The sequence below is a fragment of the Eptesicus fuscus genome, chromosome 1 (genome assembly GCF_027574615.1).
Source record: "Eptesicus fuscus isolate TK198812 chromosome 1, DD_ASM_mEF_20220401, whole genome shotgun sequence".
In the NCBI taxonomy this organism is placed as follows: domain Eukaryota; kingdom Metazoa; phylum Chordata; class Mammalia; order Chiroptera; family Vespertilionidae; genus Eptesicus; species Eptesicus fuscus.
Window position 1 is genome coordinate 124,788,569 of NC_072473.1, and position 19,327 is coordinate 124,807,895.

The window sequence follows — 19,327 nt, forward strand, 5'->3', positions numbered from 1 at the left end:
GAGGGAGGCCCTCGGGGTGAGGAGGCAGCTGGGGCCAGGAGTGGGGGTGTGGTGGTGGTGGTTCGAGGTCCAGTCTTAGGCCTTGATGCCCCAGACCTCCGTCCTGAGGCCCCTGGTGGCAATGCCACTCTGGAGTGGTGTTCCCCACCCCCCCCACCCCCCCGCTTGTGATTGTTCTCTCCCTGCCTTTCCCCTTCCCCCAACTTGGGCGTGGGGCGTCTCTGTGGCCTGGGGTTTGCCTACTGTGGCTCTTGTGTGTGGCTAGCCGCCCTCAGCTCTGGGATCTGGTGTTCGGGTCTCATTCCAGGAGCGCCTCCTGCCCTGCCTTGCCCAGCATCTGGCTCTGCTGCCCCCTTGGGTGTGGCCCAGTTGAGGCGAGGCCTCCTGGCTCCTTTCCAGGGGTGGGGGTGGGTGGGGGGGTGGGGGATGATTGATGGCCCCCAAGCCTGCCTGCGCTCACTGCTCACTCACTCGCTCTGCTGGAGGCCCCTCCTCTCCCAGCCGAGGTCACCAGCTGGGGCTCTGGCTCCGGCCTGGTGGTGGGTGAATGAGTGACCCCCACCCACTGTGGCACGGAGCTTACCCGGCTGGGGGTCCCGGGGCAGAAAGAGAGTTTGCAGCCGGGGCCAGGGGCCTCTTACTTGGCACTCCCCATCTCTCCTCAGGCTCTTTCCGGGAGCGCAGCCGCCGGCCATGCCCGCCGTCTGCCTCCTCCCGCTGCTCCTCCTTGCCATGGGGGGGGCCCTGGGCGGCAGCAGGCCCTTCACTGCCTTCTCAGTGACAGACACCACCCTCACCCACCTGGCTGTGCACCGGGTGACCGGGGAGGTGTTTGTGGGGGCAGTGAACCGGGTCTTCAAGCTGGCCCCCAACCTGACCGAGCTGCGGGCCCACGTCACGGGGCCCGTCGAGGACAACGCTCGCTGCTACCCACCCCCCAGTATGCGTGTGTGCACCCACCGCCTGGCGCCCGTGGACAACGTGAACAAGCTGCTTCTCATAGACTACGCTGCCCGCCGCTTGGTGGCCTGCGGCAGCATCTGGCAAGGCATCTGCCAGTTTCTGCGCCTGGATGACCTCTTCAAGCTGGGCGAGCCCCACCACCGCAAGGAGCACTACCTCTCGGGGGCCCAGGAGCCCGACTCCATGGCCGGGGTCATCGTGGAGCAGGGCCAGGGGCCCAGCAAGCTGTTCGTGGGCACCGCCGTGGACGGCAAGTCCGAGTACTTCCCCACCCTGAGCTCCCGCAAGCTCATCAGCGACGAGGACAGTGCCGACATGTTTAGTCTGGTGGGTGGGCCTGCCTGTCTGTCCACCCTCCTCCCCTCGCCTCTCGTCCTGCCCCTCGAGAGCCAGCACCTGTGTCCCTCCCGCCTTCACTCTGCCCTGGCTCCCACCTCCAGGTCCTCGAGGGGACAAGCTCCTAAAGGCAGGAGGCCGGGCTGAGGCACAGGATGGGGCTGGGCTGGGCTCCTATGACTGTGTGGGGCAGGGGAGGTCATGAGGGAAGGCCCCAGGGGAACCCTGTTGGGGGGGCTGAGAGGCCAAAGTTTGGGAGGTAGGTGACAGAGCCAGGTCTCACCCCACCTTTTCTCCTCGTCCTGCTCTCCAGGTGTACCAGGATGAGTTCGTCTCCTCGCAGATCAAGATCCCCTCGGACACCCTGTCCTTGTACCCGGCCTTTGACATCTATTACATCTACGGCTTCGTGAGCGCCTCCTTCGTGTACTTCCTGACGCTGCAGCTGGACACCCAGCAGACGCTGCTGGACGCAGCGGGCGAGAAGTTCTTCACGTCCAAGATCGTGCGCATGTGCGCCGGGGACTCGGAGTTCTACTCCTACGTGGAGTTTCCCATCGGCTGCTCCTGGCGCGGCGTGGAGTACCGCCTGGTGCAGAGCGCGCACCTGGCCAAGCCGGGCCTGCTGCTGGCCCAGGCCCTGGGCGTGCCGGCTGACGAGGACGTCCTCTTCACCATCTTCTCCCAGGGCCAGAAGAACCGGGCCAGCCCGCCCCGGCAGACCGTGCTCTGCCTCTTCACCCTCAGCACCATCAATGCTCACATCCGGCGCCGCATCCAGTCCTGCTATCGGGGGGAGGGCACCCTGGCCCTGCCCTGGCTGCTCAACAAGGAGCTGCCCTGCATCAACACCGTGAGCACAGCGGCCTTCAGCCCTGGCACAGCCGCTTCTCCCTCGCAGGGACGCTTGTCCTCTCTCCGCAGGGACGCTTGTCCTCTCTCGTCCTCTCCCTGCGTCTGCTGCTCCTCCTCCTCCTCCTCCCCTTGCCTGCCTTCTCGCCGGCTCTCTTGGCGGCCACTCTCTGCTTGTGGATCACGCCTCCCTTTTCCTGCCCCTCCACCCATCCCGTTTGCTGCTTCTTGCTCCATCTCCTGGGTGTCCCTCACCGAGTTAGCAACCGTCTGCCAGCCTGTCCGATCACACAGACACACACACACACACACACACACACATACACACATACACACACACACACACACACATTTTTATTGATTTCAGACAGGAAGGGAGAGGGAGAGAGAGACAGAAACACCAATGATGAGAGAGAATCATTGATTGGCTGCCTCCTGTATACCCTACCTTGGGGATCAAGCCTGCAACCCAGGCACATGTCCTAATCGGGAATTGAACCATGACCTCCTGGTTCATAGGACGATGCTCAACCACTTGCAGGCCCAGGCCTCGCTCTTCTTTCCTGCTCCTGCACCCTCTCCCTCCACCATCCGTCTCCCTCCTCCATCTCCTTCCTGCATCTACCTCCTCAGTCCCCAATTTCCTGTGGGGTCCAGGGCAAGGGGTTGGTCTTAGCTGATCCTGCTCCCTTCCCTAATGTGGCGTCTCGTGGCCTCTGCCCAACTGCTGCCCTCCCCCCCCCCCGCCCCCCAAGCTTCGACTCTCACAGGCACTCCTCTGTTTTCCCAGCCCATGCAGATAAATGGGAATTTCTGCGGGCTGGTGTTGAACCAGCCGCTGGGTGGCCTGCACGTGATCGAGGGGCTTCCCCTGCTGGCGGACAGCACTGATGGCATGGCTAGCGTGGCCGCCTACACCTACCACCAGCACTCCGTGGTCTTCATTGGCACGCGCAGTGGCAGTCTGAAGAAGGTACGCCCCCTGGCCCCCTTGGCGTGTGGACATGGGGGCAGACTGAGATATGGCATGAGGGGTAGGGACAAGAATGTGCATAAGAGCCCTGTGAGACCCCGGACAGTACACAGCCCATAGGGGTCGGGGGACTTCCCAGACTGGGCCCCAGGAGCCTGGCCAGGATCCGTGGACAGCCCCCACAGCCATCCACCCCTACCAGCTTTGGCCTGAATCGCCTGCTTGCTATGGCTGTGGGAACAGAGACCAGACCCATCTTGGGGCGTCCCTGCCAGGAGCGCAGGTGGCCGTGGTTTAGCCACCGTTGCTAGATCCTTAGTCAGATGAATGCGGACATAATCGTCTTTGCCCTCCTGTCCGTTCCTGTGCAGAGGAATCGCGGGGTCAGGGGAAGTTCAAGTGCCGAGCCAGGCCCTGGCTTCAGCTCAGCCACAACTTGGGAAGTCCCCGGCCCTAGAGGAGCTAGAGGAGGATGCCCGGGGGTGCATGGGGTGCTGCTGGGGGCCTCAGTTGCTGCTGTTCTTGGGACCGGGGCTGGTGGGACCTGGGGAGATGAGTCCCTGGGACCTCTGGTGGCTCCTAAAGGGACAGGAGTCAGGGCGGCTTCCGCTCCTCATCCTGTTTGCCAGGCAATTGCAGCGCTATCCCCAGGGGGGCGGGGGAGGTGTCGGTGGCCGGGGGAAAGCTTTTGAAGGGAGCTGCTGAGGTCTCGGGCCGAGCCTGCTCCCTTGGGATATAATTCCCATCCCGTACACCTCCCCCGCTTAAAGCATACATTCCAGAGCTTTTAGTAAGTCCGCAGAGTTGTGCAACCCTAACCACCCCTCACCACCGTCTCATTCCAAGACATTGTCATCACCCTAAAAACCTCTTCCCCTTTGGATGTCACCCCTGTACCCCATCCCTGGGCATCAATAATATCTCCGTCTCTTATCTCCTGGGAGTGCCTTCTGGCTGGCTGAGTCACCCTCGAGGACCTCCAGGGGCTGGCCTTTGAGCCCTCCATCCCCAGCCCCTGGGGATCGCGGGGTCAGGGGAAGTTCAAGTGCCGAGCCAGGCCCTGGCTTCAGCTCAGCCACAACTTGGGAAGTCCCCGGCCCTAGAGGAGCTAGAGGAGGATGCCCCGGGGCTGCATGGGGTGCTGCTAGGGGCCTCAGACTGGCTTGTCGTCCCCCTTCCCCGGTCTTGTGGCCCCAGGTCCGAGTTGATGGCTCCCAGGACGCCCACCTGTACGAGACCGTGCCCGTGGTGGACGGCAGCCCCATACTCCGAGACCTGCTCTTCAGCCCCGACCACCGGCACATCTACCTCCTGAGTGAGAAGCAGGTGGGCCCGAGGCGGTGGCGGCGGGCGGCTGTGGGGGGGCGGGGCGGGTGCTGACGAGGTTGTCCCCAGGTGAGCCAGCTCCCAGTGGAGACGTGCGAGCAGTACTCGAGCTGCGCAGCCTGCCTGGGCTCCAGGGACCCGCACTGTGGCTGGTGTGTGCTGCAGCACAGGTGAGGGAGACCCGGTGGGGCTGGGTGGTGCCGATGGCTCGGGGAGGCTCGGCCCCTGGGAGAAGCCACCAGGCATGTTGGTTGGGGAGGGCGGTACCTGCCCTTGCCCGCATGTTCACGTCTCCCAGCCCGGCCCTTGTGGCCTCCCCCTCCCTCCCCTTCCCCTCTCTCCAGCTAACAAGCAGAATCTCCACCCCATGGGCCACGGTGCTGTGGGCTGGGCCCGCCGTCCCCTTTCTCCCCCCCCCCCCCAGGCTCCCAGTGAGCCTTGGACAGAGCCCTCTCAGGGCAGATGCGGGATGGGCTCTGGCTGACCCCACGCAGATGCTGTCGAGAAGGGGCCTGTCCGGGCGCCTCAGCCCCGCACGGCTTTGCAGAAGAGCTGAGCAAGTGTGTCCAGGTGCGGGTCCGGCCCAACAACGTGTCAGTGACATCGCCCGGGGTGCAGGTAAGTGGGGTGGCGAGCGAGCGGGGTGTGGGGATGGGGCGTGGGGGCCAATGCAAGCGCGTGTTGAGGGGTGCCTCCTGCTGAGTCCCCTGCCTTCCGCAGCTGACCGTGGCCATGCGCAACGTGCCAGACCTCAGCGCAGGCGTGAGCTGTGCCTTCGAGGAGGTGGCGGAGAACGAGGCCATCCTGCTGCCCTCCGGGGAGTTGCGCTGCCCCTCGCCCTCTCTCCAGGAACTCCGGGCTCTCACCAGGGGCCATGGTCAGTGGCTGGGCTGCTCGGGAGGGGGCACCCTCTGTCCCCGGCTGGCTCACGGCCGCCCTTGGCCTTGCTGCAGGGGCCACGCGCACTGTGCGGCTGCAGCTGCTCTCCAAGGAGACGGGTGTGCGGTTCGCCGGGACCGACTTTGTCTTTTACAACTGCAGCGTCCATCAGTCGTGAGTAGTGGCCTTGCTGACCTCTGCCCCCACGTCGCTTCATCCCTTGCTGCGCTGTGCGGGCCTCAGAGGGGCCCTGGCGCCTTCTTCCTTCGGTCTCCCCTATGTCCCCTAGGAGGGGCGGTGAGGGGGCAGCCTGGCCTTCTCTGTTGTTTCTGAAGCCTCTCTCCCCCCCCCACCCCCCCCTCCCAGGTGCATGTCCTGCGTTGGCAGCCCTTACCCCTGCCACTGGTGTAAGTACCGCCACGTGTGTACCAGCCACCCCCACGAGTGCTCCTTCCAGGAGGGCAGGGTCCACAGCCCCGAGGTGAGGCGGGTGCCGCGCGCGAGGGGGCTGGGCTGGGCTCGGTGTGGGCTGGCCTCTGGCTTCTCTGCCTCTGATTCTCCTTGGTTCCTTGGAGCCTCCTCAGTGCGGGGCCGGCGCCCTGCTGGGCCAGGATGGCAGCAGTTGGTGTGTGGCTGATGGGCCTTCTCCCTCCTCCCCAAGGGCTGCCCTGAGATCCTGCCCAGCGGGGACCTCCTGATCCCAGTGGGTGTCATGCAACCCCTTACCCTGCGGGCCAAGAACCTGCCGCAGCCGCAGTCCGGCCAGAAGAACTACGAGTGCGTGGTCCGGGTCCAGGGGCGGCAGCAGCGCGTGCCCGCCGTGCGCTTCAACAGCAGCAGCGTGCAGTGCCAGAACGCCTCGGTGAGGCCCCGTGCCCCGCGCCCCCCTCTCCCCCCCGCCCCGGCCTGTTCCCTGCACCCCCACCTGTGCCCCACTCCCCCGGCCGGTGCACCCCCTCTCCCTGGCCTGTGCCCAGCTCGCTGACCGGCCTGGGAGGTAGCCGTGGCAGGGCACCCTCTGAGGGGTCGTGCGGTCCCTCTCTCCCAGTACTCCTATGAAGGTGACGAGTATGGTGACATCGAGCTGGACTTCTCTGTGGTCTGGGATGGAGATTTCCCTATCGACAAGCCTGCCACCTTCCGAGGTGAGGGGCAAGATGGGGCATAGGTTCCCGACCAGCGTGGCTCACTGGTTGAGCGTCGACCTATGAACCAGGAGGTCACGGTTCAATTCCCGGTCAAGGGCACGTGCCCAGGTTGCGGGCTTGATCCCCAGTGGGGGGTGTGCAGGAGGCAGCTGATCAGTGATTCTCACCATTGATGTTTCTATCTCTCTCTCTCCCTCTCCCTTCCTCTCTGAAATCAATAAAAATATATTTTAAAAAAGATGCGGCGGAGGAGCTTGCCTCCTGGGGCAGAGTTGGCACAAGCTGGGGCCAGGTCTAATGGGGGGGACCCTTAGTGGCCCTGGCTCCCCATATCCTCCCCCAGCAGTGCCCCCTGTGTCCGCAGCTATCCTGTATAAATGCTGGGCACAGCGACCCAGCTGCGGCCTCTGCCTCAAGGCCGACCCCCGCTTCAGCTGTGGCTGGTGCGTCTCGGAGCACAGGTGCCAGCTGCGTGCGCACTGTCCGGCCCCCAAGACCAACTGGATGCACCCGAGCCAGAAGGGCACACGCTGTAGCCACCCCCGCATCACCCAGGTTAGCCTCCCACACCGTCCGCATACGAGGCACCCAGCGGCCTGGCTCGCCCTCTCACCTCCTGTCCCGCTCTTCAGATTCACCCACTCATGGGGCCCAAGGAGGGAGGCACCCGAGTCACCATCGAGGGAGAGAACCTAGGTCTCACCTACCGAGAGGTAGGCCTTCGGGTGGCCGGCGTGCGTTGCAATTCCATTCCCGCCGAGTACATCAGCGCCGAGAGGTGAGTGTGGCTGGGCGGGGACCCAGGCCGCTGCTCCGAGGTGGGCCCTGACCTTGTCTGTCCCCTAGGATCGTGTGCGAGATGGAGGAGTCGCTGGTGCCCAGCCCACCGCCGGGGCCCGTGGAGCTGTGTGTAGGCGACTGTTCTGCTGACTTCCGCACGCAATCAGAGCAGCTCTACAGCTTTGTGGTGCGTGAACCGCCCGGCCCTCCCCACCCCCACCCCTTCTGAGGGCGCGCGACCCGCACTGGGCTGCCTCCTCCCTCCCCTCAGGGCTGCCTCTCCCACAGACGCCGACATTCGACCGTGTGCGTCCCATTCGGGGCCCGGCTTCTGGGGGCACGAGGCTCACCATCTCGGGAAGTTCTCTAGACGCCGGCAGCACCGTCACCGTGATCGTGAGGGATGGCGAGTGCCAGTTTGTGAGGTGGGTAGGGCCCTGCCGGTCTTGGGGATGGGCATTTGGTTGCCCGGTGAGGGCCCTGGGCCACCTGCTCAAAGCTCTCCACTTGCCACGTAGGAGGGATGCCGAAGCCATCGTGTGTATCTCGCCTGTGTCCACCCTGGGCCCCAGCCAGGCCCCCATCACCCTGGCCATTGACCGTGCTAACATCTCCAGCCCCGGAGTTCTCTACACCTACACCCAGGACCCTACTGTCACTCGCCTTGAGCCCACCTGGAGTATAATCAAGTAAGACCCTCGAGAGAACGGGTCCCCAAGCTCCTGTCCTGGGGCCTTGCCTGATGGCTGGGCCCTTGGGCATCAAATTTCACCTCCTCTAGGCTGGAGCCCTTTAGCCAGGCCAGTGTGGCTCAGTGGTTGAGCGTCAACCTATGAACCAGGAGGTCACGGTTTGATTCCCGGTCAGGGCACATGCCTGGATTGTGGGCTTGGTCCCCAGTAAGGGACACGCAGGAGGCAGCCAATCAATGATTCTCTCTCATCATTGATGTTCCTCTTTCTCCCTCTCCCTCCCTCTCTGAAATCAATAATAAGACTATATTAAACCTGGGCCTTTATTGGCAGAGGGGGAGGTGTGGGGGGCCCCAGGCTCCCACTGCAGCCTTCAGAGCTCTCCAGGGCCGGGCTGGGGGCATTGGGGGACAGAGTCTGAGGCCCCTCCTCCCTGTCCCCAGCGGAAGCACTGCCATCACTGTCAGTGGGACCCACCTGCTGACAGTCCAAGAGCCCCGGGTCCGGGCCAAGTACCGAGGCATCGAGACCACCAATGTGAGTGCCAGCCGCCCTCGCCCCGCCCCCGCCCCTGCCATGCATGGTCTCATGTGCTGGACTGCCTGCCTTTGTCCACACAGACGTGCCAGGTTATCAACGACACTGCCATGCTGTGTAAGGCCCCTGGCATCTTCCCGGGGCGGCCCCAGCCACGGGCCCAGGGCGAGCACCCTGATGAGTTTGGCTTCCTGCTGGACCACGTGCAGACAGCCCGCTCCCTCAACCGGTCCTCCTTCACCTACTACCCTGACCCCAGCTTTGAGCCACTTGGGCCCTCCGGCGTCCTGGATGTCAAACCTGGCTCCCACGTGGTGTTGAAGGTGCTGGTGGGGCGCAGGGGCTGGGAGGGGCGGAGCAGGGGTGCGGGGGGGAGCCCTGGCTGACTGTGCCCTCCACGCACAGGGCAAGAACCTGATCCCCGCGGCAGCGGGCAGCTCCCGCCTCAACTACACGGTGCTGATTGGGGGCCAGCCGTGTGCCCTCACCGTCTCGGACACGCAACTCCTGTGTGACTCACCCAGCCAGACGGGCCGGCAGCCTGTCATGGTGGGTAGGGGGCGGGAAGGCCACCAGGGGCCTGTGGGGGCGGGGGTGGGGGGTCAGCTCATGGTGAGCCTCTTCCCGCAGGTGCTGGTGGGCGGCCTGGAGTTCTGGCTGGGCACCCTACACATCACAGCCGAGCGGGCGCTGACCCTGCCGGCCATGGTGGGGCTGGCGGCCGGGGGCGGGCTCTTGCTGCTGGCCATCACCGCCGTGCTGGTCGCCTACAAGCGCAAGACTCAGGATGCGGACCGCACGCTCAAGCGGCTCCAGCTCCAGATGGACAACTTGGAGTCCCGCGTGGCTCTGGAATGCAAGGAAGGTGCCTGGAGTGGGGTTGCAGTGCGGGGTGGGGGTGCGGGGTCCCGGCCTCCTCTTGGCCTGCTCACTCTTCCTCCCGGCCCCTCCCAGCCTTTGCCGAGCTGCAGACGGACATCAACGAGCTGACGAACCACATGGACGTGGTGCAGATCCCGTTCCTGGACTACCGGACCTATGCCGTGCGCGTGCTCTTCCCAGGCATCGAGGCCCACCCGGTGCTCAAGGAGCTGGATGTGAGCCCCTGCCTGGCCTGCCTGCGCCCTGCCATCCCCAGGGCCACTGCGCCACCGCCTGACGCCCCCTGTCCCTCACAGACGCCCCCTAATGTCGAGAAGGCTCTGCGCCTGTTCGGGCAGCTGCTGCACAGCCGCGCCTTCGTGCTCACCTTCATTCACACGCTGGAGGCCCAGAGTAGCTTCTCCATGCGGGACCGCGGCACCGTGGCTTCGCTCACCATGGTGGCCCTACAGAGCCGCCTGGATTACGCCACGGGGCTGCTCAAACAACTGCTGGCAGACCTCATCGAGAAAAACCTCGAGAGCAAGAACCATCCAAAGCTGCTGCTGCGCAGGTACGACCCAATCCCAGCCCTATCCCCCGCCAGCCTGCCCCCTGAACCGCCCCATCCCCTGCCCGGCTGGGGCCCCAGTAACCTTTGCGCCCTAGGACGGAGTCAGTGGCTGAGAAGATGCTTACCAACTGGTTCACGTTCCTGCTGCATAAGTTTCTGAAGGTGCACTGGGCAGGAGGGCTGCGGGCAGGGGAGGTGGGGAGGCAGCTGGCCACGGGACAGGCAGCCACGTGCCCGCCTCTCACTTGCAGGAGTGCGCGGGGGAGCCGCTCTTTCTGCTCTACTGCGCCATCAAGCAGCAGATGGAGAAGGGCCCCATCGACGCCATCACGGGCGAGGCGCGCTACTCCCTGAGTGAGGATAAGCTCATTCGGCAGCAGATTGACTACAAGACGCTGGTGAATGGGGGGCCTGGTGGGTGGGGCTCTGGGTGTGTGTGTGTGGGGGGGGGGAGCGTCGCCCAGGACCCACCGTGCGCTTCTCCTCGCCCGCAGACCCTGTACTGCGTGTGCCCGGAGAGTGAGGGCAGCGCTCAGGTCCCCGTGAAGGTTCTCAACTGCGACAGCATCACCCAGGCCAAAGACAAGCTGCTGGATGCCGTGTACAAGGGCATCCCCTACTCCCAGCGTCCCAAGGCCGAGGACATGGACCTGGGTGAGGCCTCCTCTCCTCCCTCCCTGGACTCTGTCCTCGGAGTGGAGTGTGGGCCCGGGGTCTCGGGGGACACCGGGCAGGATCTCAAGGGCTGTCTGTGGCCCGCAGAGTGGCGCCAGGGCCGCATGGCCCGCATCATCCTCCAGGATGAGGATGTCACCACCAAGATCGAGTGTGACTGGAAGAGGGTCAACTCGCTGGCCCACTACCAGGTGAGGGGCCGGGGCCCCGCCGACCCCCAGGGCCACCTGGGAGCTGTGGCCCTGCCCTGATGACACAGGAGCAGGGTCCTGGCTCCCTTCCTCCTCAGGGAGCCTCGGGAGCTATTCCGTACACACCGCAGGGCCTGGACGGGGCGGGGGGGACGGGGGGTGAGCTGGGCCCCTGGGCTCCTCAGCTGCCTGCACTGCCCCCTTTCTCTCTGGGGTCTCCAGGTGACAGATGGTTCCTTGGTGGCACTGGTGCCCAAACAAGTGTCCGCCTATAACATGGCCAACTCCTTCACCTTTACCCGCTCCCTCAGCCGCTACGGTAGGTGTCTGTGAGGTGGCCTCCGTGTGCCCTATGAGGCTGTGACCGCGGTCACGGGGAGCCCCTGTCGGAGCAGCCAGCTTGGCTCTGGTGGCCTCCCTGGGCCTTGGCATTGGAAGGTCTCCAGTTCCTTAGAGCTTAGCAGTGGGGTGGGCCGGCAAGAGCATACAGGTCCCCTCAGCCTGCTGGGCCCCCAGAACAGAGTGGGGCAAGCGCGCCCAGCAGTGGCTGGTGGGGCCCCGCTGCCTAAGGGGCCAACTGGTCCTCTGCCCCAGAGAGCCTGCTCCGCACGGCCAGCAGCCCCGACAGCCTCCGCTCTCGGGCGCCCATGATCACGCCTGACCAGGAGACGGGCACCAAGCTGTGGCACCTGGTGAAGAACCACGACCACGCTGACCACCGCGAGGGGGACCGTGGCAGCAAGATGGTCTCCGAGATCTACCTGACGCGGCTGCTGGCCACCAAGGTGCGGGCCTGCCCCGTGCCACCCTGCTCGCTGCCAAGCCTCTGTCCCCCTCCGTCCCCCTCTATCCCGCTGTGGGGACATCCCGACCCGGCTCCCTCACGGCCCGTATGTTTGCTGTCCCCCTGCAGGGCACGCTGCAGAAGTTTGTGGATGACCTCTTTGAGACGGTGTTCAGCACGGCGCACCGGGGCTCGGCCCTGCCCCTGGCCATCAAGTACATGTTCGACTTCCTCGATGAGCAGGCCGACCAGCGCCAGATCAGTGACCCTGACGTCCGCCACACCTGGAAGAGCAACTGGTACTGCCCTGTTCCCTCCTGCTGCTGGCCCCTCTAGGGGTGGGTGGTCAGAAGAGGCTGCTGGCTTTGCCAAAACTCAGTCGGGGCAACTGATGGGAGCTGGAGTGGCCGTCCAGGCAGGAGAGGACCAGCATCCAAGGTGGCAGCAAGCAAAGAGGGCGAATGAGCGTGATTCGGAGGTGGGCTCTGTAGGGCATGGGGCTGGGGCAGTGGCCCTCAGCCCTCAGGGCCTTGCCTGGGGCAGAGATGCTGGTAGCTCAGCCCATGGGGTAGCTTTTTTTTTTAAGAAATATATTTTTATTGCCCTAGCTGGTTTGGCTCAGTGGATAGAGTGTCGGCTTGTGGACTGAAGGGTCCGGGGTTCGATTCCAGTCAAGGGCACATGCCCAGCCAAAACCGGTTTGGCTCAGTGGATGGAGCGTCAGCCTGCGGACTCAGGGGTCCCGGGTTCGATTCCGGTCAAGGGCATGTGCCTTGGTTGCGGGAGCGTCCCCGGTAGGGGGTGTGCAGGGGGCGGCTGATCGATGTCTCTCTCTCATCGATGTTTCTGACTCTCTATCCCTCTCTCTTCCTCTCTGTAAAAAGTCAATAAAATACATTTAAAAAAAAAAAAAAGAGCACATGCCCAGGTTGTGGGCTCAATCCCCAGTAGGGGGTGTGCAGGAGGCAGCCAATCCATGATTCTCTCATCATGGATGTTTCTATATCTCTCTCCCTCTCCTTCCCTCTCTGAAATCAATAATATATATATATATATATATATATATATATATATATATATATGTATATGTATATATATACACACACACACACATATATACATATATATATATACATATATATATATTTTTTAATATTTTATTGATTTTTTACAGAGAGGAAGAGAGAGGGATAGAGAGTTAGAAACATCGATCAGCTGCCTCCTGCACACCCCCCACTGGGGATGTGCCCGCAACCAAGGTACATGCCCTTGACCGGAATCGAACCTGGGACCTTTTCAGTCCACAGGCTGACGCTCTATCCACTGAGCCAAACCGGTTAGGGCAATAAAAATATATTTTAAAAAAAGAAATATATTTTTATTGATTTCAGAGAGGAAGGGAGAGGGAGAGCGAGATAGAGACATCAACGATGAGAGAGATCATTGATCAGCTGCCTCCTGCACGCCCCCACACTGGGGATCGAACCTGCAACCTGGGCATGTGCCCTGACCGGGAATCAAACCGTGACCTCCAGGTTCATAGGTTGATACTCAACCACTGAGCCAAGCCTGCTGGGCCCCATGTGGTAGCTCTTTATGTCTCTGGCAGAAACTTAAAGAAAAGGCTGTTAACCCTAAACGTGTCACTCTTGCTGCTCTGGCCAAGACGTGGGTTGGCCGGCCAGGAACCATGGCGGGGAAGGGCACTGGGAGGGTGCTTCTGGGAGACGACGGAGCTGCGGGGGTGTGTCCGTCCATGCAGCCTGCCCCTGCGCTTCTGGGTGAACGTGATCAAGAATCCACAGTTTGTGTTCGACATCCACAAGAGCAGCATCACGGACGCCTGCTTGTCAGTGGTGGCCCAGACCTTCATGGACTCCTGCTCCACGTCCGAGCACCGCCTGGGCAAGGACTCGCCCTCTAATAAGCTGCTCTACGCCAAGGACATCCCGAACTACAAGAGCTGGGTGGAGAGGTGGGCCCTGCCCTGTGGCCCCAGGTTGTGGGGAGGTGGAACCGAGCAGTCCAGGGGAGCTGCCGCGGGCGGAGGGAGGCAGGAGCTGCCCCTCCGTGGGCTCGCTTCTCTGAGGTGGGCCAACTACAGGAAAAAGGCCCAGAGGCTGGCCTGGCAGCCAGGGCAGGGACTTTGACTTTGGTGCCGCCTGCCCGTGTGTGTGACCTCAGGGTCCCAACAGGTACTACCGGGACATTGCAAAGATGGCATCCATCAGTGACCAGGACATGGACGCCTACCTCGTGGAGCAGTCCCGCCTCCATGCCAGCGACTTCAGTGTCCTAAGCGCACTCAGTGAGCTCTACTTCTATGTCACCAAGTACCACCAGGAGGTGTGTGCCTCTCCCGGGGTGACAAAGGCAGGGGGCTTGGTGGGAGTCGAGGAGTGCCCCAAGGGCATGGAGGGGACAGAGGGGATAGGCAGCCCATCTTTTATTTATTTTAATTCTAGAGGCCCAGTGCATGAAATTCTTGCATGGAGGGTAAGGGGGTTCCTCAGCCCGGCCTGTGCCCTCTTGTAATCTGGGACCACTCACCCTAACCGCTAGCCTGCCTGCCTGTCTGCTCACCCCTAACCGCTCGCCTGACTGCCTGCTCAGTACGCGTCATTGTGACCAGTCATTCCACCGTAATGGTTGCTTAGGCTTTTATATATATAGATAACTTTATTGATTTCAGAGAGGAAGGGAGAGGGAGAAATAGAAACTTCAAAGATGAGAGAGAATCATTGATGGGCTGCCTCCTGCACTCCCCACATTGGGGATGGAGCCCACAACCCGGGCATGTGCCCTGACCAGGAATCGAACCCAGGACCTATTGGTTCATAAGTTGATGCTCAACCACTGAGCCACACCGGTCAGGCAGGAGCCCATCTATTAGATTGCTCACAATCACTCCCCCAAGCAGGCCCCTAGACCAAGCACACATGACACTCACCTTGATGCTGGGATTTGAAGGACCCAGAAGAGAAGCCACTGGCTAGAGTACAGAGTTCTGGTTGGGCAAGAGTTGAGGGCCAGGGGCATTGGGAGGGACAGGTTGAGGGAGTTGGGGCCAGAAGGTGGGCATGGACAGCCCCTTCTAGGGCTTGTGGGATTTGTGCCTGGAGGTGGCAGGAGGCAAGGGACATAGAGGTGTGGACCTCAGGATGTGTTCTTGGCTGAAGATACGGATTTGTGAGCCAGGACATGGCCCTGAAGGCCCTGAGCCTGGATGAGCTCAGCCAGGGCGGCCGGGAGTGGGTGCAGAGGGAGAGGCGGCCCGAGCACTGAGCCCTGGGGCCCCGGGACACTCAGAGGTGGCGGAGAAGGAAGTGAGTAGGTAGCGGAGACAGAAGAGGGGGTGGCCAGCGGCTGGGACGGACCCCAACAGTACAGAGCTGATCCCGGAACATGTATGAGGAACCCCGCCCCCCATGGAGGAGGGTCAGGGAGGAGAGAGCGCTCAGCTGTCAGTTGCTGCTGATGGTCAAGGAGCGAGGGCCTGAGAACGTTGGCTGGCTTTGGTGACAAGATCGTGGAGACCTGAACAAGAGAGGTTTTTTGGGGGGAGGAATTAAGAGGGGATGAGAAAGGGAGATCGGGAACGGCAAGCCCAGATCACTTGTGGGAGGGCCACATTCTGGCTGTGGAGAGAGAGGAGGAGAAAGTTCCGCAGCTGAGGCGGATCTGGGGTGGAGGAGACGAGGGTGTGCTCAGAGGTGAGAGATTGGAGCCTTTCCCACACGCCTAGGGCCGCAGGTGAGGAGGGATGCGCCAAGGCAGGAGGGAGGGGAGAGGTGAGGAGGGATGCGCCAAGGCAGGAGGGAGGGGAGAGGTGAGGAGGGATGCGCCAAGGCAGGAGGGAGGGGAGAGGTGAGGAGGGATGCGCCAAGGCAGGAGGGAGGGAAGAGGTGAGGAGGGATGCGCCAAGGCAGGAGGGAGGGATGAGCTCAAGACCTCCAGGGCAGCGGCTTTGCCCGGGAGCAACCCGCCTCCCACTTGGAACCCAGCTCCAGGCCTCCCTCCCGCAGGTTCTCACCGCCCTGGACAGAGACGCCTCGTGTCGGAAGCATAAGCTGCGCCAGAAGCTGGAGCAGATCATCAGCCTCATGTCCAGCAACAGCTAAGGGTGGCGGAGCCGGTGAGGAGGGGGCTTCCCGGTCCTGGGTCGTCGTCCTGTCGAGAGGGGGGGCTCACGCCTGGGGCTCAGGGCTGAGCCCGGGATTGGGTGGCACAGGCCAGGTCACCGGGCCAATATGCCCCCGAACCCCCTTCATTAGTGCCTTGCTTTGGGCCCTGCAGGCGGGGAGGGGGTGACAGGACCTAGCCCCCCACCCCAGCAGCAGCAATACCCCCAGCCTCCTGCCCTTGTGCCCAGGTGTGTGACAGCCCCTGCCCCCCCTTACTATTTATACCCCCAACCACCTATTTATTTAATTTATCTCCGCCTCACCGCCTCCATCTGTAAATACCCCCCCCACCCCACCCCCCGGGATGTTGCCAACCTCATTCTCTTCCTTGAGTTGTCCTGACCCTGTGACACCCTCAGCCTTGGCATCTCGCCCTTGCCATGGCCTCGGCACCAGCAGCGCTTGGGGTGATGCACCCTAAGCTGCCCTCGGACTGTGGCTGTGCCAAGGGGTCCCCTGCAGCCGGACCACAGTGTCCCCCTACAAACCTCTTGGGGCTTGGACGGCGCATCCTCACGGGGCCCCGTTCTTTCCAAGCACCTGAGAGCTGTAACTAGACGTTCCGGGGCCTGACCTGGGCCTGGGGCTCCAGAACTTTCTCCCGGCCCTACTGCCAAACCTCCTCAGTGTTGTCTGACTTGCCTTGGACCCTCATCCTCAGCTGCCCAGTTCTGCGCCCGCCCCAAGGGGCCGAGGCGGCAGTGCCTTACTCCTTTGTGTTTTTGCCTCTTTCGAGGAATCTGGCCCCATCTCGAGGTCCCGGAAACCCCACTCTCTCCTCTTTCGTTGCATGAGTTTTCCTTTGTTCATGTACATTTTTTTTTTCCTAATTAAACATTGGGAAAATGGAGTCCGTGTGGCTTTCCTCTTGGGGCAGGTGGGTGGTCGGGGAACATGGGGAGCAGGCGGGGAACACGGGGAGCAGGCGGGGGACTGCAGGATGCCTTTGTGGGAGAAGGGTAACGCATTGCAGGGTTCCTGGGGATTTAAGGAGATCCAGGGCCATGTCCAGCTCATCAGCAGGTGCTGGTGGCTCTACCCTCAAGAGCCATTCAGAATCTGCTCCCTTCTTTCCACCTCTAACTGCCCCCAGCCTGGTCTAAGCGCCCTGTCTCTGGCCCGGATGCCCGTCTATCCCCGTGCCTGCCTTGCCCGCCCTCGGCCTATTCTCAACCTGAGAGGCACTGGCATCCTGTGAAGAGTTTGGACAGGTTCAAGCCTCAGGCTAACGAGAGGGCACAGTCCTCTCATGGCCACGTGCAAGTCCCAGCTTGGAGGGCAGGGCCCTCCCCGCACAGTTATAGCCAACAGCTATAGTTGTCAGCTTGAACCTATGGTCCGAACACGTGGCCCCACGTGCCTGAGTGATAGAGGCTGCAAGTACACAAAGCTTGATCAGGTGCATGTAGTTGAGTAGGATGGAAACCCACGAGAATGCTGTAAACATCTTGACCACGCCCTTACTTTGCCTCGTGGCATCTGGCTATAAAATAAAGACACGGATTGTAGACTGTGGCGCTGCTGGGTCTCCATCAGGGAAGCAGAGTCCCACCGAGTCCCAGCTTTCCTTTTCTTGTCTGTCTTTTCTCAATCCTTCACCGCCCCCACTCGGGGTCACCGAACCTGGCTGAGCTGGTGCGACACATAAGGCGCTCTGGGGCTGAGTATGCCATGGCCGTGCCGGCTCGCCACAAGAGTTGACCGATGAACCAGGAGATCACAGTTTGATTCCTGGTCAGGGCACATGCCTGGGTTGCGGGCTCAATCCCAAGTTGGGGGAGTGCTCTGTAATCAATAAAAATGTATCTATTTTTAAAATCACCATTGTGAAATTGCAGAAACTAAGCCAATGAGGTGATTTTTAACCTCGGGCGGAAAGAAGAACCCCCAAGAATTGAACAAAATCATGTGGGGAAAAGGAAGAGGAGAGCACAGTAGATAGTGGTGTCAAAGAGCTAAATTCTCATCTATCCATCAATAGTTAAGGTCTTAAGAATGATTTCTAAAAAAAAAAAAAAAATTTTCTTTAAAAAAAGGTAAAGAGAAAGAGACTGTCCCTGCCCTAGCTGGTTTGGCTCAGTGGATAGAGTGTCAGCCTATGGACCGAAGGATTCCGGATTTGATTCCCACCAAGGGTACATGCCCGGGTTGCAGACTCAGTCCCCAGTGTGGGGCCTGCAGGAGGCAGCCGATCAATGATTCTTTCTCATCATTGTAGTTTCTATTTCTCCCTCTCTCTTCCACTCTGAAATGAATAAAAATTTAAAAAGAAAATCTGATTTAAAAAAACAAACACCCTCCCTGTAGCCACTACCGCAGCTGCACGCTGTCAGGTGGGATGCGTCATTGTCGCCATGACCACCGGCAGTATCCCCCTCGACATACCTCTCTCCCTCCAGCTCACAGTGTTCTCCAGTTCTCCAGTGGCTGACTCTGGTCACACAAGTGGAGTAACAGGGACTGCCCTGACCCTGCCACTTCCTTGAAAGAACCCCCCCAAACCAGACACAATATATGAAGCACAGGCTGTAAAGAAAAGGGGCGTCAAGCAATGAAGGACGACAGTGCTGTCTGGGAGATGAGAAGCAGGAGGTGTGCCCTGCCTTTGCCCCAGGACTGTATGGGGAGGGGGTTTCCTGGCAGAGGCCACTGGCCATCCCGCATTTAGGAGAAGGAACTGAAGTTCTCAGTACCTGGAGTTTGGGGGGCTGAGGCCCAGAGGGAAGAGTGGCAGAGGGCGAGAACCCCGCGTATCCACAGAGGGTCCCCCTGGAGTATCCCACTGACCACTGATCAGCACAAGTGCGTGAGGGGACTGCGTGAGGCTGGGCAATGACCACCGAAGGGGTGAAAGGTGCTACGGCCCAGCGCTCACACGGGACAGGGACTGGTTGGTGGCTGTCCCCGGCGGCCAGGATGGCAGACCTCAGGATTCGGGAGGCATCGGGCGGGGCCCCCGCTCAGAAGGGTCTTGCCTCACAGTGTGGGGAAATGACTCCTATACAGAAAGGGCCCACACAGCAAATCTCTAAAGTATTCATGCCCTAGCTGGTGTGGCTCAGTGGATAGAGCATCAGCCTTTGGACTGAAGGATCTCAGGTTCAATTCCAGCCAAGGGCACATGCCTGGGTTGCGGGCTTGATCCCCAGGAGCGGGTGTGCAGAAGGCAGCCAATCAATGATTCTCTCTCATCATTGATGTTTCTATCTCTCTCCCTCTCCCTTCCTCTCTAAAATCAATAATATATATTTTAAAAAATAAAGTATTCAGCTATTTCTTTTTTTAAAATATATTTTATTGATTTTTTACAGAGAGGAAGGGAGAGGGAGAGTCAGAAACGTCGATGAGAGAGAAACATCAATCAGCCGCCTCCTGCACGCCACCCCCCCCCCCACCGGGGATGTGCCCACAACCAAGGTACATGCCCTTGACCGGAATCGAACCTGGGATCCCTGAGTCAGGCCGACGCTCTATCCACTGAGCCACACCAGTAAGGGCTCAGCTATTTCTAAGCCACTTAGCATTCAGAGCAAAGCTCAAAAAAGTATGTCTAGGACTATATAGATATCCAG

The 19,327-nt window shown here is 61.2% G+C and overlaps 1 protein-coding gene across 1 annotated transcript; it reads left to right on the top strand.

Moving 5' to 3' along the window:
• The first annotated feature begins 693 nt into the window (after window positions 1-693).
• PLXNA3 (plexin A3) lies at window positions 694-16,538 on the top strand. Its single transcript, XM_008159271.3, has 32 exons — window positions 694-1,290; window positions 1,613-2,152; window positions 2,942-3,124; window positions 4,322-4,450; window positions 4,520-4,620; window positions 4,945-5,068; window positions 5,171-5,327; window positions 5,404-5,503; window positions 5,696-5,810; window positions 5,991-6,191; window positions 6,378-6,474; window positions 6,842-7,032; window positions 7,110-7,255; window positions 7,324-7,444; window positions 7,546-7,682; window positions 7,776-7,946; window positions 8,393-8,486; window positions 8,570-8,809; window positions 8,892-9,035; window positions 9,117-9,351; window positions 9,441-9,583; window positions 9,665-9,921; window positions 10,017-10,083; window positions 10,173-10,319; window positions 10,416-10,575; window positions 10,684-10,787; window positions 11,010-11,106; window positions 11,382-11,572; window positions 11,701-11,870; window positions 13,334-13,546; window positions 13,767-13,917; window positions 15,597-16,538. Exons 1-32 carry the CDS (start codon window positions 694-696, stop codon window positions 15,690-15,692), a joined length of 5,619 nt encoding a protein of 1,872 aa, XP_008157493.1. The 3' UTR covers window positions 15,693-16,538.
• Window positions 16,539-19,327: the final 2,789 nt, after the last annotated feature.